Raw genomic sequence first — 20859 nt, forward strand, 5'->3', positions numbered from 1 at the left:
ACCTCCCGTGATGCCGAGCCAAAACTCCCAACTGAAGCATTGCCCGTAAAATTTGGCGAGAAAAGGATTTGTGACGTAATATCGAGCCATGATGTTTCATCTCTTTTTCAAATCCCCTCCCAGCAAAAAAATCAAGTCTCTGTTTTGACAGACTTGATCTGTATAATTTTGGTTATACTTGACAAAAAAAGTGTTTTTGCGTCGGTAAATCTCGGTGCAAACAATTATGTACCAAGAGTTGTACCACGACTTCTGACGAGAACATCTTTGGTGGTCACTACGATCGCGGGCCTGTTAACGCCAGTCAATGGAAGCTAAACTCAACCCGCGAAGGATCTCTCTGCCATGGCAGACACATACCAATTTCTCTCGATCGTATTGCTTTTGTGTCTTATGTTTTCACCGGGTGTAGGAAAAAAAAAAAAAAATCGAGATAATTTAAATCTGACATCTCTCGAAAGAATTAATCCCAAAAACAATTTTTATTCGAAAGTGAAGTCCCATTAGGCACTTCAATGGAAACACTCATTTGTGACTTCCATGAAAGAGTCATTAAAAAGCAACTCCGCTTTAAGAGTTTCATTCACATGACGTGCCCAGACTTATGCCGCAGTTCTGCGGACGTCGTCGAACATCCCAGACACCAAAACGTGGTCGAGAGTGCGGTGCAGACGAAACTTGCACCTTGTGGGATTTCCCTTGCTGCTACCCGTCTAGGGGAATGACACAACACACTGGTTCAACAACACGTAAACATTTCATGACCGCTATCCCCTCCGCCGCGATCCCAACCCCCCCGCGCATCCGCTGCGATGGACTTTTATCAGTGGCGGAGCGCCGCTTGCGTGGCCAGTTGCCCTTGGCCCCCTCGTGGTCAAGATGACCACTCATGATTGTCGGAGGGGCAGCCTGGGCCAACTGCTTAGAATCCTCAGGTTGCCCACAATCTGGAACATTATTGCTCCCCCGGCGGCCTGCCTGTTGTTGCGCAGAGGATGACGTGACATCTCGTACCACTTGATAGCCATGTTTTTGGCGGCCCAAGGCCAATGTTACCAGACAGAGCCGAAGTGTCGGTTTCGAATTCTGCTTATGTTGAAAGTAAGATTTGACGAAATATATCCAATTTTTGCAAAGCGAATCATGTCATGCCTTTTTAATGTGAAACCACTCATTATCCCAAAATTTTGGGAACTGGGCGAAGTTGCCCTTTAGGTAATAATGATTTGTTGTCAGAGTAAACAAAGTGGTCCCCCTCTGAGGTAAACAGAAATCAATGTGTCGAGTTTACAACTTCATTTTGCTCTCGGTGGCTCAATAATGTTGACAGCTACCAACTAAATGCTAGTTAAGTAACACTTGAAAAAACACCCCTGTGCAGTTATCCCCCTACCCCTCTCGGATCCTTTTTTTTAGCCATATCGGCGGGTAGATTGCCTAGTGTTATCATTATTAGATACACTAGCATTTATTGTCCTGGTGCATGCAGCCGTCTTTAGTTTGGTTTGCGATAGACTGGACGCTCTTTCGCTTCACTCGTTGCCTTGTTACAACCTCTTCGCCTCTAGCATAAAAGGGAGAGACTTCTCGAGCATTTCCAATGACGTGCCGCTGTTGTCGCGCATTCCTCTAAAAGTTGTTTATGGCTGCATCAGTGATGTGATTGGCCTAAGCACTTTTGTAGCACCTTTCTGAGCAGCCAAAACAGTGTTTCGGAGCAGCAAAGCTGGCTTTCGGAGCAGCCAAAACAGTGTTTCGGAGTGGAAAAAGTGGCTGTTGGAGAAGATATTCTTAGGAAAATAAAACAAATTAGTTTTAAGTGCTGGACAAACAAGGGCACTTTGTGTTGTGTTGTGATCTGACGAATTGTGGCGGAACTCCGTTTGTGTTTTTACTGCTGAGACATCCTACAAGTGTGCAGTGCTGTAGACGTTGCCGAGCAATTAAGAAAAAAAAAGTTTGCCACCATTTTATTGGTTCCTGACGTCTAAATTAAACAAACGTAAAAAAAAAAAATGGATTGAAAGCGTCGCGGCCGGCTGGTGGCTCTGTCGTGCAATCATGTTCGCGTGCGCGTGAGGACAATTTCGACAGGTTGGCAGGTTCACATGCCTCGTCGCCCGAGCGGAGACAACGGCTGTTCGATCCAAACTGTCGCCAACTGGTTCCCAAAACCTCTGGTAGAGTTGCCTTGCTGCATGCCCATCCGGGAGGAAAAACACGAAGCCGTGGTTTCCATAGCAAGAAACTACATTTAGTTGAGTAACAGGAATGGGTTGTTATTATTAAAGCATAACATTGCTGTAGCGTTCGACCTACACGCCTCCGTGACCTCGGTCGGTCTCCTCCCCCCCCTTTCTGTGGGCGTGTCCTGCTTTCATAGGCTCTCGCGCCTTGGTGCAGTGTTGCGCACTTCGGACTGTGTCCTTTTTGGGCGGTCGGTAGCGAACCCTGGGCCTGGTGGCAGACCCTCGCTCCCAGAAACTGTATGCAAAATGTAACTGTCCAGCATACGACAAAACACAGTTCAGCGGCGCGTGCTTGCCAGGCCGGCCGGCGAGGTACAAGCTAAACACTAACAAAAAAAAAAAAAAGAAAAAAGAACCTGAGCGCATTGATGCGAGGCATCGTGATAAAAAAGTTCTTGGAGCGCTTTGTGCAACGACTGAAATTGAGACAAACAATGCGCTGTGCGTGTTCAGCGTGCCGACATTGCCTTCTTTGCTTTAGCTCACTTCTCTTCCCCAACTTTCTTTCGCGGGGTCCCTCTCGAAAGAATGCCTACCAAGAGAAACCTAAGTAAACAATACTTCGGCATAGCAGCCTTTGAGTTAAAGAGGGATTTTTGTAGTAGCGTATGATTTAAACAAAAACAGGAGCGTTGAAAACACGTGGCGGTACCTACGTTTCAGTTTAGAAAGCAGAATATCTGCAGCGACCTGGGGACGGCAACACCCGATGTCGCGCGACCACGGTGACTGGCAGGCAGGGACGAAATATAATTTTCCCATGATCGTTGCTTTCAGGGGCAAGTGCTGATCAGCTCACAAAGTAACTCCCGCCGCGCAAAAAATGTGATTTCGTTTCACAGCATGACGGCATGGTTGGTACCCGGCACCCTAGCGTCGGAGCGTCCGCACACGACCGCGTCTATCGTTGAATTTTTTTTAATAAAGACGGAAGACGAGATACATGAGACGACGAGAGCGCAGAATGTGAGACGACGGGAAAAATCATGCAAGACCGAATATACGATTGATGTAAGGTACTTTGTGTCGGGCGACCACTTGCGCCACCTAGCTCACGCATGTTTCAGTTCGGTTCTCAGTTTACTTTCAACTTCGAAAGGCGACCGAAACTAGCCCTTTGGCGCAGGCTTGGCGCAGACAACCCATAATTCGGCAAAATGTAGCAGGATGTAGCAGAGCTAGCCCCTTGGCGCAGTTTGGCGTAATAGGCGCAGCAATCACGTCACTGCTGCATCCGAAATAGCCGATGCCCGGGAGAACAGACTGGTTCTTCGAAGGCAACGAAACTCTGTGCTAAATGCCAACGCATTTAGTTGAGAATCACCATACCGACAGCAGCGATTTCAGCATCATTTTTTGGTGTGTTTCAAATGTGCGACAATCAAATGATTGTGGCTAGGATAATTTTGACTGACTGGCACCGGACATAAGTGTTTTCTGAATCCACTGGTAGGCAGCTTTTCAGGATGAAAGTGCACTGCTCTGTGGGAACAGTCGTGTGGCAAAAGTTATCCTCGAATAGAAAAGAAAAAAAAAAGAGAAACTGTTTCTACAAGATTTAGATATTTATTTCCAATAGCCCACATTTTGATAGTATGTTAATGCATTAGGGCCATTTAAGAATTAAGAACACAAAAAAAGACTGAGGTATACCTAAGCACTTCTTATACGAGTTATGAATGCGAAAGCATGTACTGTCGTGAGCAAAAGTCTGGATATTATGGGAGCGCCGACCAAATTGCATCGCCGCGCTCCCTGACGGCGCGGCGCCTGGTGCCGAGACCCGTGCAACGCGCACACGCGTCCTTTCTTATCTGCTGGCCCACTCGTACGCTCGCTTCAACGCGATGCGCTCCTGAGCGATTAAATAAGCGCTAGGTGCCGCCCCGGAAACCAAGATTCCGAGAGGCTCGCTCACCGCTCTGGACGAGCTCGCGTGCTCCGCGGCACGCGCCGTTCGCGCATATCTTCCTCGCGACTCGGCGACGCGTTAAAACTGTCGCTTCCCTCCATTCATTATTTTTACGCTTCCCCCTATATTTGCCCCGGCTATAATGCAAACAGCTGCTGCTCAATTTCTTATGCACGCATTGTAAAGGGTCAAGAAGTAAAAAAAAACAACGAAAAATAAAGAAAAAAAAAAAAACACATGGTACTGGCCACATATTCTCAGCATGGTTGTTCGCGAAGTGACCTTAAAATGTTCAGTTTGACATCAGCTGTGATGACTTGTACCGGAAGTCATAAAATAAAGCGGCTATGCAACGATTTCCGGACAATAGCCAAATAATTATAGGAGTTGTTCTCCGACACTTCTAAAGTAAAGAACAGAAAAGCGATTTAGTCTGTGTGCTCTAATTATAATTTTAAACAATAGCAAAGATTCAAGTTTCCGGCACCCCTAAACTCTCTAAATGACGTGCTCAGTGACGTCGACGTGAGGATGCACCGGTTTCCGCGCGCTCTCCTCAAGGATGTTTACTCTTTCTCTCTCTACTGTTCTTCGTGAGGCGTTGAGCTGCAGCGATCCCCGCGTCACCGTCATGGCCGCCGCGCACGGCTGCAGAGGGGGAAATATTTCCATTTCTGCTTTGCGATTACACAGCAGAATTGCAACATTTTGCAGGAAGGTGATGCTTTTTCGATTCTCTCTGACGCTATCAACAGGATAAAAATTACAATCGACCCAAACTGAACCAGCGCCTCTTTTTCCTTCCGTTTTGTTTCTTGTTTTTTCTTGGGAGGGGGTTGAATAAATATTTCTTTCTTATTAGGCGTTTTCTTTTTGCTCGTCATTCATCACTTTACCGCGGGTGCATGATCACTTCGAAGGAAGCCCAAGGCTGCCTCGAGTACGCGAATAGAAGTTCTACAATTCATTGCGGCTGCATCAACATAAGCGACAGTGTTAACGCGTCGCCAAGTCGCGGGAAAGATATGCGCGAACGGCGTGTGCCGCGGAGCACTAGAGTTCGTCCAGAGCGGTGAGCAAGGCTCTCGGAATCTTGGTTCCCGGGGCGGCACCTAGCGCCCATTTAATCGCTCAGGGGCGCATTGCGTTGAAGCGAGCGAACGAGTGGGCCAGCAGATAAGAAAGGACGCGCGTGCGGATTGCGCGGGTCTCGGCACCAGGCGCCGCGCCGTCAGGGAGCGCGGCGATGCAATTCGGTCGGCGCTCCCGTGTTATCCAGACTTTTGCTCACGACAGTACATCATTCTTGCTCTTTGTGTGTTGGCGCACTGACTGGCACTGACCTGGCGCTGACGTACACTCAGTGCCATGAGGTGGCCGGTCGTTGAAACTGACACACATCGTCAGTTTCAACGACCGGCCACCTTCTGGCGCTGCGCACTAGCCAATGGGATCAATGCGGTGTAAAAGGTGCCGTGGCTAACAGGCGAATAGGAGCTGGCTTGACTTCGACGAGGAATTAATTAAGAGCCGTTTGACGTGGTTTCAAAGCTGATGACGTCGGCTCACTCCATTAGACAGTTAATGCTTTCGCATTAAGGCTTCCCAACTTGAAAAAGTGCAGAGTGGTTTATATTCATCATTAAAAAAAGAAACTGTAACCAAATAAAAAAAAAAAAATCTTTTGAAAAAAATGTTGAATCTGAAAAATGCTCTATTTACATCTGGCAACATCTAGAGTTTTTCCAGGAAGTTTTATTTGTTTACAGTGCATATTAATTTTTTTTTATAAAGGAGCTGGCTTGACTTGGACGAGGAATTGATTAAGACGCCTTCGCGCATTTGAAACAGATTTGGCCATCATACCTGGAGGTATGACTGGCATGCCTCAGCCGCTGGACGTTTCAGTGAACAGGCCCTTCAAATGTGGATTTCGCCCTGCATACACTGACTGGATGGCAACGACTGTTACCCAGAAAACACCGACTGGTCGGCTGAAGGGGCGTCCCTTGCAGAGGTGTGTGACCGGATTCTCGAAACGTGGGGCGCAGTTCCCTTCAATATCGTAGAAAAAAAGCTTCCAAGTAACTCCAATTTCCAACAAGCTGGATGGCATGGAAGATGATCTCATCTGGGACAGAGACGCTCAGACGAGTACCGAAGATGAGTGCTCTACCACGGACGAGTGAAAAGGACCTCGCACGCCTGTCTATGAAACACCGATAAATGTTTTCTTGTTCAATCAAGTACTTCCGTATAATGAAAACAAGTAATAACACTTTTAGCAAAAAAAAAAAAAAAGAAGGATTTTTAACAAAGTTTTTTGGTTTTCTCTGTGTAATGGCCGTTTTTACCCGAAATCATAAAAAAATACCAGTGGCCATTACAAGCATATGTACGGTATGTTAAAAACAGACATAGGGAAGGTGATGATAACAAAGCAGGGTTTGCCTGGCTGTTGGCAAGTCAAGGGAAACTTGAACAGCGTTTCAATTCCCTTCACCTATCCTTATCAATCTCAGGCGTGTGCACACTGTAACAGTCTTGATACTAGCGCCACCGCCACACTGAGTGAGAGACGACAATAAAGACGAAGCACTTGCCCCCTACCCGCTGAACCGGATGCCTCGCTGACCGATACATGGTGACAGAAGTCGTTCGAACGTCATCACAAGCCCTGCGGTAGCCTCAGCCATGGAAGGACTGAAACCGCCAGAGCCGCTCCAGTTTTCAGGCAACGTTGCTGAGAACTGGAGGCGTTTCAAGCAACGGTTCGAAATATTCATGACAGCTACGGAGCCACCCGCCAAAAGGAAGGAGGGACAGAAGATTGCGTTGTTGCTGCATGTTGCCGGGGAGCAGGCCGTGGAAGTCTACGACACCTTCAACGTCGAGGGGGAGCAAACCTACGAGGCCGTGGTGGAAATGTTTCATAACTACTGTTCTCCCAAGAATGAAACGTACGAGCGTTACGTATTCAGGATGCGAGAGCAGGCAGAAGGTGAGCTGTTTGAGCAATTCTACAGAGACCTTTTGTTGAAGGCTAAGACCTGCGAATTTGGCAGTTTGGCAGACTCAATGATCACAGGGGTGGAAGCGGGCTAGAGCCTTCTGTAGCAGGGCTGATAGCATCAAAAGTCCCACTTTGGAGCAGTTTTGGAGCAGTAAAAGCTCGCTTTAGAGCAGCTCGGGAGCAGCAAAAGTAAGTTTTGTAGCCGTAGAAGTAGGTTTTGGAGCAGGTCACGGAGGTCAAACGGGTGTCTAAAAGAGATGTGTTGTTGCTAAATGTGAAAATGTAGCAAACATATATGCATGCACATCCCAGAATAATTTTCAAGCAACATACATAGATACCTTTCTATTTCTATCGCATTGAAATATGGAATATTGGCAATTTATGCAAAGGAAAGGCTATGAGAACCATTCCGGCAGCAGGCAAGGTCATGATAGACTTTATATGGGAGGCACCGACAATAAAAGCACAACTTGAGCCACGCCAGTACAAAACCGTATATTTAATAGATCAATTATAAACATGTATCCAGAAAACTAAACCACTGCAAGGTGTCAGATAAACTACCTTCGCTGACTACAGTTTTTGTTTAATAAAGAATACACATGCTCAATCAGTGTTTAAAAAGCCCTATATCAAGTTTAGTAATAAAATACAAGGCTACTGACATTTGACAAAAATTCAGATGCAAAAATAAAATGTGTATTTTATATCTTGAGAATACCAGTCGCTCGTACATATGCAGCTTCAAGCATCGACTAGAAGAGCAACGCAACCTTAAGTACTCCATAAAATGTTGTGCATTGCGTGTCTCCATAAAAAAAATTAAGGTACCACAACATGTTTCAAAATAAAGCAGTCCTTGCTGACCTGTTTTCATTAAATACAAATGTTCTTAATCCCTATTCAGTAATTCCTACACCCAAGTTAACATACAAAGCTATATCTATATTACTTTAGATGGAAAAATATATTGTCTTAAAAATATCACAGCCACTAATACATATGCAGCATAAACACTGACTAGAAGAGCCCACAGGGTTCCATGTTCAAAAAAAAAAAAGGGTTGTGACTAAGCTGAATCTGCGTACATTAGAAACAACTGAAGTTCACTTTTTTTCACAGTTTGAAGAGCAGAGTCAATTTGTTTTATGCGCTCGAGTACTTTGGGCAGTTTAGAGTTCACATCACTTAGCAGGAGGTGTCCACTCCCCACCTTGTCCATGTCCTTAACTGCCACACCCTTGCTTATGAGTTCTTGTGCACCCAGTAGAAGTGCTTTTAGAGAAGGCAGTTATAAACGAGACTGAAAATGAGATGTAGCAGATCAGGCGCTGATTCCTGCGGGGCAGGCTGCCTTCTTACGCGACAAAAAGCCCACCAGCTTCTCTCTACCCTACCCTACCCTACCCAACCCCCCCAACCCCCCCCCCCCCCCCCCCCCCCCCAACCAGATACACCTATACCCGAAACTTGTACGAGTAGAGTGGCTATAGCAAGTTAAGGTGCATTCACGACAGGAATCGGCAGCGCGGGAGTGTTGTACGGCATTTCTGATGTAACCCCCCTCCTCCACGCTAAAGGAAAGAAACAAAAAAGTGTGTAGCACTGCCAATTATCCAACTCGCTCAAGATCGCGGGTATTGTTTTCGCCAGTGGTCTGACGGCGGGAGACAACACACGACAGCGTGCACATTCGCGCACACAATGATGGTTTTGGTTTCGTTGTGACAAGACAAATCGAGCTCGAGAATGCATGTACCTGTGCTTGCGATTCTTCACGGCTAAGCGTCCAAATATGGTACGCTACCAAATAACAGGTAAAACTAGTAAAGACCATTTATTTTTACTCATGTTGATGCATGTGCATACGCTCGCAACGAAAAACGAACGAAACTAACATAGCGCGCGTTTCTTAACTACGTTCGCAAAGAAAAACAAACGTAACTAACATAGTACGTGTTTTTTTACGGCTAAGCGTCAAAATATGGTACGCTACCAAATAACAGGTAAAGCTAGTGAAGACCACTTACTTCTGCTCATGTTGATGGCCGAGGTAGCCCACCGGTGCCGAGGCAACAACTCCCACGATCACGGCAAATCGGGACCACGGGCAACTGCATGCGCGTTCAACCGCGCCCACCAACTATGCCCGAAACCAAACCGATGTGTTCGTATATCAAGCTCTTTGTAGTCAAAATCGACATCTCACTCTCGATTAACTAAAATCGACGCCTCGCCCTGCGGTTACACGTGGTTCGGAGCCCCAGTCGAGTTGGTACGAGTCACCCGCACTGACGCCTAAACAAAAGTACACACAACATTCTGGCCAGTGGCCGACCGTTTTCCGCTAAATTTAGAGAGAACACACACACACAAAAAAGCAGAAATTGGCGTTTTGGAGCAGCCTGGCGCAGGGAAGTGAATTGGAGCAGGGTGGCGCAATTGGCGCAGCGCTTCCACCCCTGTGATCAGAGATCAGATAGTGTATGGTATATCGAACAAGAAACTACGTCAAAGACTGTTGCGAGAGCAGGACTTATCGCTTACCAGAGCAGTGGACATGTGTAAAGCGAACGAAATAGCAGAAAAACAAAACAAAGTTTGGGACAAGCCAGAAGAGTCCGTTCTCAGTATTCACCAGACAACTAAAAGACGTTCGACGGTGCCAGTGGAAGCACCACCTAGACCTGACCGCTGTCAGAAGTGTAACTTCATTCACAAAGGAACAGGCTGTGCAGCAACAGGAAAAGAATGCAGGAGGTGCCATCGCCGAGGTCATTTCGCGTTTTGCTGTCCGAAGCAACGGGTGAACGCGATAACTAACGAAAACGACGATCAAGCCGCGGATGCCGGGAGTGACTTTGAAATTCTGGAGGTGGGAGCACGCACTTCTGCAAGTAATCAAGCAGAGTGGCTGATACCGGCGAAGGTAGCTGATAAGGATATCATGCTGAAGATTGATACTGGAGCCCAAGCAAACTTGTTGCCACTGTCGTGGTGGAAACGAGCAGGCAGGAGTGCGGATTTGCGAAGGAGCACGGCAATTTTGCGCAGTTACAGTGGCGGCATAATTGCACACGCAAGAAAAGCATCCTTGACTGTGGAGTGCAACAACACAAAAGAACTCATCGAGTTCTACATTGTAAAAAAGTCGCGGGCTCCCATTCTCGGTCTCCAGGCCAGTGAACTCCTTGGACTCGTGAATCACGTTTCGGCAGTTTCCTGCGATAACTTGAGCGCAGTGACCTCCGAATTCCTCGAGGTGTTCCAGGGGTTAGGTTGTGTGAAACGGGCATACCACATGGTGCTGAAGGAAGGAGCCAGGCCAACGGTGCAAGCAGCCCGGCGAGTCCCTCAAGCTTTGCGGCAGCCACTGGAGAGGGAGCTGCAGCGCTTAACCGCCGCCAACGTTATCCGGAAAGTGGATGAACCAACTGACTGGGTGAGTCCTTTGGTTATTGCGCTAAAAAAAGACGGACAGCTCAGGGTATGTCTGGATCCCCGGAACATAGACGAGTGGGTGAAGCGAGAGCATTACCAACTTCCCAAAAGGGAAGACATTGAGGCAGAGCTCTCTGATGCACGATGGTTTTCAACCCTTGATGCAAATTCCGGGTTTCACCAAATACCGTTAGATGATGAGACCACGAGAATCTGCACATTTGCTACTCCATTTGGAAGATACCAGTACCTCCGGCTACCGTTTGGAATAGCTTCTGCACCAGAAGTATTTCAGAAGACCATGTCTCAAATGCTTGAGGGTTTACCCGGAGTTCGAGTATACATCGATGACATCCTGGTGTGGGGTAGAACACAGGCCGAGCACAATGACAGATTACGCGCTGTACTGCAGAGAGCCAGTCAAGAGGGTCTCACGTTCAACATGAGCAAGTGCAAACTCGCCCGCAAGGAAATTGAGTTCTTGGGGGACGTTATTAATGAAAATGGTATCTCCCCAAGCCCAGCTCTCGTTAAAGGGGCACTGACACCCCAAAGGTCGTATTTATTTTTATTGTCTAAAACGATGCAAGTTGCAGCCATAGACACGCAAAAAAAACCGCATCGCGAAAAAAAATTTTCCCGCGCGCACGCGCCCCTTTTTATTTTTGGCGTTTGATTTTCCCGCCTCTCGCCTCCTCGCTTCTTTTGATCGGTGACGTCAAAAATCAGGAAATTTAGAAGCTTTGTAGGCGACATCTCTATAACATTTAATTACGGCAATCCTAAAACATGTTTTTTAACGCAATTGCGAACGCACTACGGCCCTTCTTTTTGAAATACCAAAAATCGGGAGTTCGTTGTGGTGCCGTCTCCTGGATTTGTATCCTCCAACGGAAAACAGGCGACACCGCTCAATACCGGTCCGCCGCAACGCCGGCGCTAGCCGGCGCTCGCTCCTTTCCTCCTCGCTTTGGGTCGCCATGGCAACAGCAGGGAGTGGTGACAGGAAAGGGGACTCTCAGGTCTCCGCAATTTTTGACGTCAAGGCACCGGCGCCGATCGCGCGGGAACTTCGAATTCGGCATTTGGAAATTGTTTTTTTACTTCACGAATACTGAATTCCCAAATTTCAAATTTTGAGGGTAATGTCCCGGCATCGTTTTCGACCGTTTCGGATAATAAAAAAAAATATGATTTTGATGTGTCAGTGCCCCTTTAAGAGCATTCACAATTTTCCACAACCAGTAAGTAAGAAAGAAGTGCAAAGATTATTGGGATTTACAAACTACTTTGGTAAATTTTTGCCTAACTTGTCCTTGAGGACAACGTTAATGCGCGGAGTTATTAAAAACAGCTCAGTGTTCGAGTGGTCTGACGCACACCAAATGGAATGGGAACACCTGAAAAATCTCATATCTACAACCCCAGTGCTCCCACTCTTTGATCCGGCAAAACCCACGAAAGTATCTTCGGATGCTTCAAAATATGGGATAGGCGCGGCGCTCTTACGACGACATGTTGAGGGATGGAAACCAGTGGCCTACGCTTCAAGAGTCTTGTCTAGTGCGGAAACACGCTATTCGCAAATTGAAAAAGAGGCTCTTGGAGTCACTTATGGTCTTGAAAAATTCCACCACTTTGTGTACGGACGGCGAGTTATAGCGGAAACTGACCATAAGCCTCTGATTGCGATCGCACAAAAAAGTGTAGGAGATATGCCACCGCGCTTGCAGTGTTTCTTCTTGAGGCTCATGAAGTATGAGTTCCAGCTGACGTACGTCCCTGGCAGAGAGTTGGTGGTTCCAGACGTCCTTTCGAGAGCACTTCCCTCTGGGCAGCCAAGCGGCACAGAACTAACCGATGTTGAGGTGCATGCATTGGAGCTTCAGCACACCCTCGTAAGTGAAGCAACTAAGATTCAGCTCGTGCGTGAAACTGCTCGGGACACTGTCCTCACGAACGTAATTAACTGTCTCCGAGCAAACCTCCCTATTCATGGACAGTACAAACCTTTCGCCGGGGAATTAACAGAAGTATCTGGAGTTTTGTTTAGGGCGTAAAGGTGGTCATCCCAGAGACCATGCGCCAGCGAATACTCGAGAGGATACACGATGGCCATCTTGGTATCAATAAGTGTAAAGCACGAGCAAGACAGCTAGTTTTCTGGCCCGGCATTAACGAAGATATCACGAGAATGATTCACCGGTGCTCAATCTGTCAACAGTTTGCGTACAAGCAACCGAACGAGCCACTAATGATGCGTGAGGTTCCGGGCTTACCATGGACGCGTGTTGGTGTTGACCTCTTTGAGCAGGCGGGGAACACGTACCTAGTTGCCTATGATGCCTTTTCCAACTTCCCAGAGGTAGAGAGAGAGAGAGGCTCAGAGAGGCAATATCAGAAACTATTATTTGGACATTAAGCAGCATGTTTGCTAGACACGGGATACCTCTAGAGGTGTGCAGCGACAACGGTCCACAGTTCTCGTCACGTCAGTTCCAGAGTTTCGCTTTGAAGTATGATTTTAAGCACACCACGTCCAGTCCGCATTTTCCACGTTCTAACGGACTTGCAGAAAAAGGTGTGCAAGTGGTAAAACGAATACTGCGGAAAACTGCTGAAGCTAATGAAGACTTCTGCCTGGGATTGCTTGGTTACAGGTCAACACCCCTGGAGGATGGCCGGTGCCCCAGCAAGCTTCTAATGGGACGCCGCATTAGGTCCTGTCTTCCTGACTTCACGCCAGCAGTTCCAAAACCAGCCAGAAAACACACACAGGATAACACTAAAGGATGTTTTTTGAAGCCACTATGGGAAGGTGACGTGGTACGTCTGAGGGACAAAGGACAGTGGGTCACAAAGGGCCAAGTGTTAAGGAACGTGGCGCCTCGTTCTTCATTGGTTGTCACGCAGGATGGCCGGGAATATCGACGCAACAGAGAACACCTGCGACCAACGAATGAAGACCTGCAGAGTTCCGATCACTTTGAGGAGCACCTGGAAGATTCCCCAGCCTGTGCCCTGACCAGCATTCAAGCTACACTGGCTGCATTGACCCCAACAGTGCAGCATGATGATCCAGCCATCCCAACCACAGTTGCTACTTCAACGAGAACTCCGACCAACTCCCCAGCTGCAGTCAACTCCACAGCGAGAACAGAGGATGATCTGGCTAGTGAACTTAGACCATGTGTTGCTCGGACGTCAACCCGAACTGTGCGGCGACCCCAAAGGCTAAACTACGATCAGAACTTCCAGCAGCAAGCTTAACGGGCCTTTGAGTTACTGCTTTTTATATTTCGTGTTTTGTGTATTTTGTTTATTTTCGTATGTATTTCTTGTTGGTTTTTTATAGTCCAAAGAAAGGGAGATGTAACAGTCTTGATACTAGCGCCACCGCCACACTGAGTGAGAGACGACAATAAAGACGAAGCACTTGCCCCCTACCCGCTGAACCGGATGCCTCGCTGACCGATACACACACAGTTGCGAAAAGGCGTTTGCATCAAACGGATAGAAATGCTTTAGAAATGATAGTATGAAGATGCACATTCCCTAATTTTATAAAAATACACAGTCGCGTGTCTGTAAGGAACCTGGATACAGCGAATTACTGTCCACATCGAATGGCAAAATATTCCGAACGAAAATGCATATTAGAGAACAACCTAGTGGTTATCGAACTCTGAAACAAAAAACGGCCCTCGGAAATGCGCGAACACCTGTCCTTTTCACCCCCAAAAAAAAAGAAGATAAAAAAAGTCTTTTGAAGCACAAGTTGAAAACAAAAAAAAGCAGTCCAGCACTACAAAGGCAAGGTCGAGGCATGCGGTGCAGTCGGGAGTGTTCCTCGACGGCGTTTTTATGCAGCCCATGCATGCTTCTGTTCTGCACTTGGGAGATCCTAGCATGCGATAGAATCTGTTTGGTCAAAAATCATTTTACCACAAAAGTGTGCATTTTCCTCCTTGCCAAGCGCCGCCAAGCAAACCTCTTTTGCAGACCTGCGCATGAGCGTGGTGTCCTTCATTTTGCTTTTTTTACTGCTGCTTAACATGGACACTATTTTTCTTTCTATTTGGTTCCACATTTCGAATCTCATCAAGCAGCAACGTGAGGTATTTACCATTTTCGGACAAAGTCAAAATAATTAATTGAGAAGAGCGTGGCAAAAAGAAGTCAGACGTCGCCAGGGCTTCCGGAATCGCCGGAAGCGCGCCGAGCGTCAATAGCAACTTTCTTGGCGCAGCCACTACGAGGGTGCTGTGATCGCCGGTGCAACCTAGAATCTATGTTGGAGAAGTGGTCCACCTCATACCGTGGGGACCGTTTGCAATTTAATAACGGACGCCTCTAGCGGAGATTGGTCGCGAGTGCGCAAGCACTGCGTTGTTGCATGTCGAGGAAAGCGAGCGGAAAGCCAGAAATTGTTTGCAAACGATCCCCAATTCATGCTTTTGCCGTCTCCTCGCAGCTCGTATTGTAAATGTGGCCCGTAAACCACATGACCACAAATCGAGCAGTTGAAAATTCTGTAATCTAGACTCTCGGCTGACCCGCGACCTCTTTACAAAAAGTGGTTTCTACCAGCTTCGGCATGAATCCTGTTCTTGTTAGAGTTTAATAAGCATGCAAGCGCACAGATGAGCGACGAGAGGGCTTTATATAGATTTTGTCATCAAGGGAGGAAAATCTCCTGCAAGAACATGCCTGCCATACTGCCTGCCCTAAATCAAAAGCGCTGGTGCTTAGGGCTCACTCGTAGGGTGAGTAATTTCTATCTACTTCGCGCGAGTCTAGATGCTTCAATCCAGCAGACGTCGCGGCAGAAGAAACAATCCATTGAAGTATTTACACAAAAAAGTTTACTGCACATTTAAAGTCAATGCGTTGTATTTCGAAATCCCAGGATTCAAATTCACTATATGCGAGTTCTGATAAAATAAACTAAGTTATTTAAAACATCAAACTAATATGCGCATCAGAAAAAGTTAGTTATAAATGTGTTCAACTGTACATTGATAGACATTAGCTGTTCACATTGAAAACAGCGGCTAGGCGGCACGAGCCACCACCCAATTCAAAAAGTTCAGTCACACTCTTATCCGCCCATCCATACAACAAGATATGAATACATGAAATGCAATGTGCCCTTCAAGTAAGAAAAAAAAAAAAAATACACCAGCATAACATGTGCCCAAATTTAATTTGTCATTGCCTCCCATAGCAAAAGTAACGAAGTTTGTCCAAGTTCCAGCGGGATTAGGCTTAACCTGATTTCCCAAAAACTGGAAACAAAAGACAATGCCGGCGGTGAAGATAGAAGAAAAAGAAAAGTTGTGCGTCGTAAGAAAAGCGACAAAACATAAAAATTCTAACGGGTTTCTCGCCGCTGTTGAGCTTGCAAAGCAAGGCCAACACGTTACGCCATAATCCAGTAAGCCTTTCTATGCCGGAGATGTGGGAATACTAAAGTGCAGACAAATCCCATTATAAAAGACAATTATTTCTTTTCGACACAAAAGCTGGTTGTCTGGGGCAAAGTCTCCCACATACTGCCGCCTTTTTCGTCAAGCTTTGTAGCTCATCTATTATTTCAGTGTATTGAACAGCCCAAATCGCCATTCGTTTGTATAAGCTTTATATGCTTCCCAGCGAAACCTCATTCCTTTTTGCCGACTTCTGTTTTCTGGGTCCTTTTGTAGAAACATGGTTTATCCATCGGTATGCGATAGGCCCCCTCGCTAAGGCCCGCTTCTGACGTGGCAATTTCTCCAAGCGTCTTGACATGCACCTTCTGCAACACAGTCCTCCCGCGTCAGCACGCAGCAACTGCTGAAGCTCAAATTGCTATATTTTGCAATCATTATCATTAAAATCATAATTTTCTGGCACAATTTAGACACAGGGTTATACATTAATAATATATTCTTTATATTCTTAAATGTCACTACAGATATTAAAAGACAGCCCTGAAACAATTTAGTCACAAAGACTATCCATTTGAAACTAGAATCAAGTTAAACCCTATGTTCAATGGTTGTCATCCCCACCACAGGGGGTCACGTAAAAATATTCAGTCCCCGATTGGCTGCTTTAAACGTCACCGAATCGTTGGAGTGGCTCACCCGTTTCGAGCCGGCGGATTTGATTCCAACAATTTGTGTTGCAGTGTGAACTACGAAACAGCACTCTAACAATTCCAGAACTGCTAGAAAAATTGCCCCATTTGAAGCAGGCCTGGCAGTGACTTCCCACGGAGTAAACGTTCACCTAGTACCGTTTGCAGACTTGGCAAGAAGATGCCGCCATGAACCTTTGTAACGCTTTAATATTCCCGAACAATGAGACAACTGCACGTGTCGAAAGGAGTTGCAATTGACGCATGATGGTCACCAATGAAATGTCCTTCTCATGTTTGCGAATGGGGTTAGCTCAATGTCTGCCTAGTTAGATTGTGGTTAAAAACCAGCTAGCAAAAATCTTTTTTAACAGAAATCTTCCTTTCTACAGTAGACTTGCATTAATTCAAACTCCAGGAAGTCACAAATTTTGTTTGAATTATCAGAAATTCATCTAAATATGATACAAAGTATAATTATAAATTTCCATATGAATTTCTACACATACAAAGCAGATATTTGATGATTTCCTCTACATAGGTCTACTGAGATTAGGAAAACGTGTGCTACACACAAAACATTTGTGAAATGTATGATATAAATTTATTTATCTCTCAAAAATGTTGTTTATCGTGGTATTTTTGGACAGCACACAACAACTTAAAACAAAATTAATTCATCAGGCCAAGAAGTTGTCTAATGTGGACTATTAAGCGGGGGACAAATGAACTATAAAAGCGGACACCGAGCAGCAGTTTTCATAGCAACTTGCGCGGATGCTGTGACATGGATCTATACCATGCCGCCACGTCACAGCGCCCCCGCAAGTTGCTATGAAAATTTCTGCGTAGTGCCCGTTTAAATAGCTCATGTGAGCCCCGCTTGATCCCCGTCGAGTGCACTTGTCATTGAGCACCGGTGCGACGCGGAGAAGCAGCATCCACAGAAGCAAGCTCCGCAAGTGTTGCCTATTTGCAGTGCACTGGCGCTCGGAAACAAGCGCACTCAACGGGGCCGTGATAACAAAAAGTATGAATGAGACGAAAACGCCGTTTGAACAAAGCGGCTTATGAACACGTTAGAAACATAGTGGAACAACCAAAATTTTAAAATCTGTTTGAGTTAACCAGAAGTATGAAATATCTGAGTTTGAATTAACGCGAGCCTACTGTATGTTAGCGCCCATTAAGGACCTGTTAACACCTACAGTGCAGTGCTACCTCAGTGCTTTCGAATCCCGGCCGGGGTGCTCACAATCTGACGGAGGTTTATTGCGAAAAAGCAAGCTTTCGGTTGCACGCCAAAAAATCCCCAGGTGGTTGAAATTAATCCTCAGTCCACTGCTGGGGCGTGCCAGATGCCCGTCCTTGGTTTGGCACGTAAAACCCCCAAGTTAAAATTTTTATCTCAGTGCTGAATTAACAAAGGAAACAGCACTGATGCAGCACACTGCCCCGAATATACCTTAGCACTGACTCAGCACTGTGCACTGATCGTGCACAAAGCGCTGCACAGCCCCAACTAAAAGAGCTGAGGTAGCACTGCACTGTATGCGTGAAGAGGTATTAACCAAAGGGGGAAGGAGCATCTTTTGCACTAATCCACGAGCTCAAAAACAATGTTAGAGGGCACTTTTCCAACACGTGTGTTCTTTCCAACTCACGTGAGCACCTTCTCCTTGGGAGCATTTGTGAAGAAGAGGCCGCACTGCCCCCGCAGGCGCTCGCTCACTCGGTGCAGGTTTTCTCGGTGGTCCTCGTCAATGCACCTCCCCAGCGCCACCGCCATCACCTTGTTCTTGCCAAAGTAGAACCTGCAGGAACGTCGGCAGCAAGCACGCCGATAACTAAGTAACTAGCTGTGGTAAAAGCACTGACACTAGCATACCATTCAACGACTGCTACGGGAATGCACAACTAAAGCCAGAGTATGGGTGAGTTGGTTTGAGACAGACATAGTAAGCCAGGAACAAGGGAAATAAAGGGCAGCTTCGTGTTGCCCATCTCCCTTTTTCATACTGCTGCCAGTTCACTATGTCTGTCCTTTACCATTACCACTGACTTTCTTTCACCATACTCCAAAGAGAAGTGCTGGCATACTCAACCCCGGTTGAATCTCAGTCGAGTCGCCCGCAATCCGATGGAGATTAATTGTGGAGAATGCGCCACGCGACCGAGATTTCGGTTGCACGCTCAAACGTCCCCAGGCGGTTGAAATTTCTCCTCAGTCCTTTGCTAGGGCATGGCAAATGCCCTTTGTTGGTTTGGTATGTAAAATCCTCAAGTTCGAAGTGATTCTTGAACCCCCTACAACTGCACAAGTTTCCCTTTTACTTCGTCTTTTGCAGAGGCGATACTAGTTTATTCAAACTTGAAGGGACCACTCCATTTTGTTTTGATTAGCCAGAAAACAGGAAACAGATTTAGTCATGGATGAAGAAAGAATAAACAATTAAAACAGGGACAACACAACCACATCTTTCAACTAGCAACATACGAGTAAACTTTCAACAGCGAGCAGCCGACTATACCCAGTAGGAGTGGGGGAGAGAAGGGGAGAGAAGGAAAGATAAAATTCAACCTCAGTTTTCGTCAGCTGACGAAAACTGAGGTTGAATTTTTAAAATCTGAGATAACCCTACCACCCTGACTTGCACTTCGCGTGTTTTATCTTTCCTTCTCTCCCCTTCTCTCCCCCACTCCTACTGGGTATGGTCGGCTGCTCGCTGTTGAAAGTTTACTCGTATGTTGCTAGTTGAAAGATGTGGTTGTGTTGTCCCTGTTTTAATTGTTTATTCTTTCTTCATCCATGACTTAAACCAACACGCTCTTCTACCAAGCAGATTTAGTCAAGTGAGCTCTGTAAAGAAACACGGGCACAAGTGTGCAGCTAAAAAAAGTGTGCTTAGTTACTAAGGTGACCACCCGTCCCGCAACTCGCGGGACCGTCCTGCACTGAGTGCTCATGTCCTGCGTCCCGCAAGATCTACCGAAATCTTCAAACTGTCGCGCATTTTGCACTGTCATTAAATTTCCAATTTAACTCGTGGCGCTGCCGAACGACGGGGCACAGAGATCAGTGGTAATCATGTGAATTGAGATGGTACGCCATTTTCTATCCAAGCATTGCGGTAAGCGACCGTTATTCTCGCAGGAGAACTGACGGGCGTGCGTCATTGTGCCTGTCCTTTTAGTGGAGAAATATAGCGAGAGCATTGCTCACCAAAAGTTGAATAAGAAATTACTGTAATTATCTTCAAATCAAATCAATGCAAAAAAATTGCCATGGAAATAAATTTTTTTTTTTTTTTAGTGAAGATGGTGAAAACATGGGAAAAAGCCTGCAACTCACGACGTTCGATAGACAAAAAAAAATAGGGTTTCAAATTTGTGCAGGAGCATGTTGGTAAAAGTAAGCATCAACAGGAAATAATAGGCCCAAAAAGATTTGCTGTTTCTTCTTTCCTGTTATTGCACTGAGTTCTGCTGCAGTGAATTTTTATGTTTTCAACATGTCTAATAACATATTTGGTATTAAAATATCTATGTAGATATATATCACTGGGTGCGAGTTGTTTTAGCTTGATTGTTGCACTACAGTTTGCAGGTGTTATAATAGGTTCTCGGACAACACAGGATAATAACTGTGTCAGCAGAGCCACATTTCGTGGTGTGCGTGTTAATACCCCCCCCCTCCCCCCTCCCTCCCTCCCTCCCCTCCCCCCCCCCCCCGCCCCCCCCCCGCCCCCCCCCCGCCCCCCCCCCCGCCCCCCCCCCCCCCCCCCGGGTCAGCATGTCTCACATTTCACTAGCAGGGAGGGGGTCACCCTATTATTCACAAGTCCTAATCCTGTCACAGAGCTGCAAATACCTTTGGACTGTGGCTTCTTGTTCAGCAAAGGGAATGAAAAATAGAGCCCTAAGGTTATGTGTGTAGCAACGATGAGAGCGGCTATCTTAGCGATCCAGATTCTTTGATAAACGGATAGTATCTCGGCTGATTATCACTTATTCACAGTGCCGCCAATGTTGTTCTTTTCAGGAGTAAGGCCGGTTCCCATAGCTTCAAAAGCCGACCCAAAGTTCGAGAGCATCAATTGTCAAATTTATGGGTATGATT

At 46.4% G+C, this 20859-nt stretch overlaps 1 protein-coding gene across 1 annotated transcript in view; it reads right to left on the reverse strand.

The window, feature by feature from the left end:
- Positions 1-20859, reverse strand: part of LOC8041001 (mRNA turnover protein 4 homolog) — a 52308-nt gene that overhangs the window by 20800 nt on the left and 10649 nt on the right. The window contains exon 4 of the mRNA XM_040223173.3: positions 18404-18553. Within this exon, the coding sequence (XP_040079107.2) occupies positions 18404-18553 (150 nt within the window). The remainder of the gene's footprint in view (positions 1-18403; positions 18554-20859) is intronic.

Source organism: Ixodes scapularis, unplaced genomic scaffold, assembly GCF_016920785.2.
Source record: "Ixodes scapularis isolate PalLabHiFi unplaced genomic scaffold, ASM1692078v2 PGA_scaffold7__128_contigs__length_106722199, whole genome shotgun sequence".
Lineage (NCBI taxonomy): Eukaryota > Metazoa > Arthropoda > Arachnida > Ixodida > Ixodidae > Ixodes > Ixodes scapularis.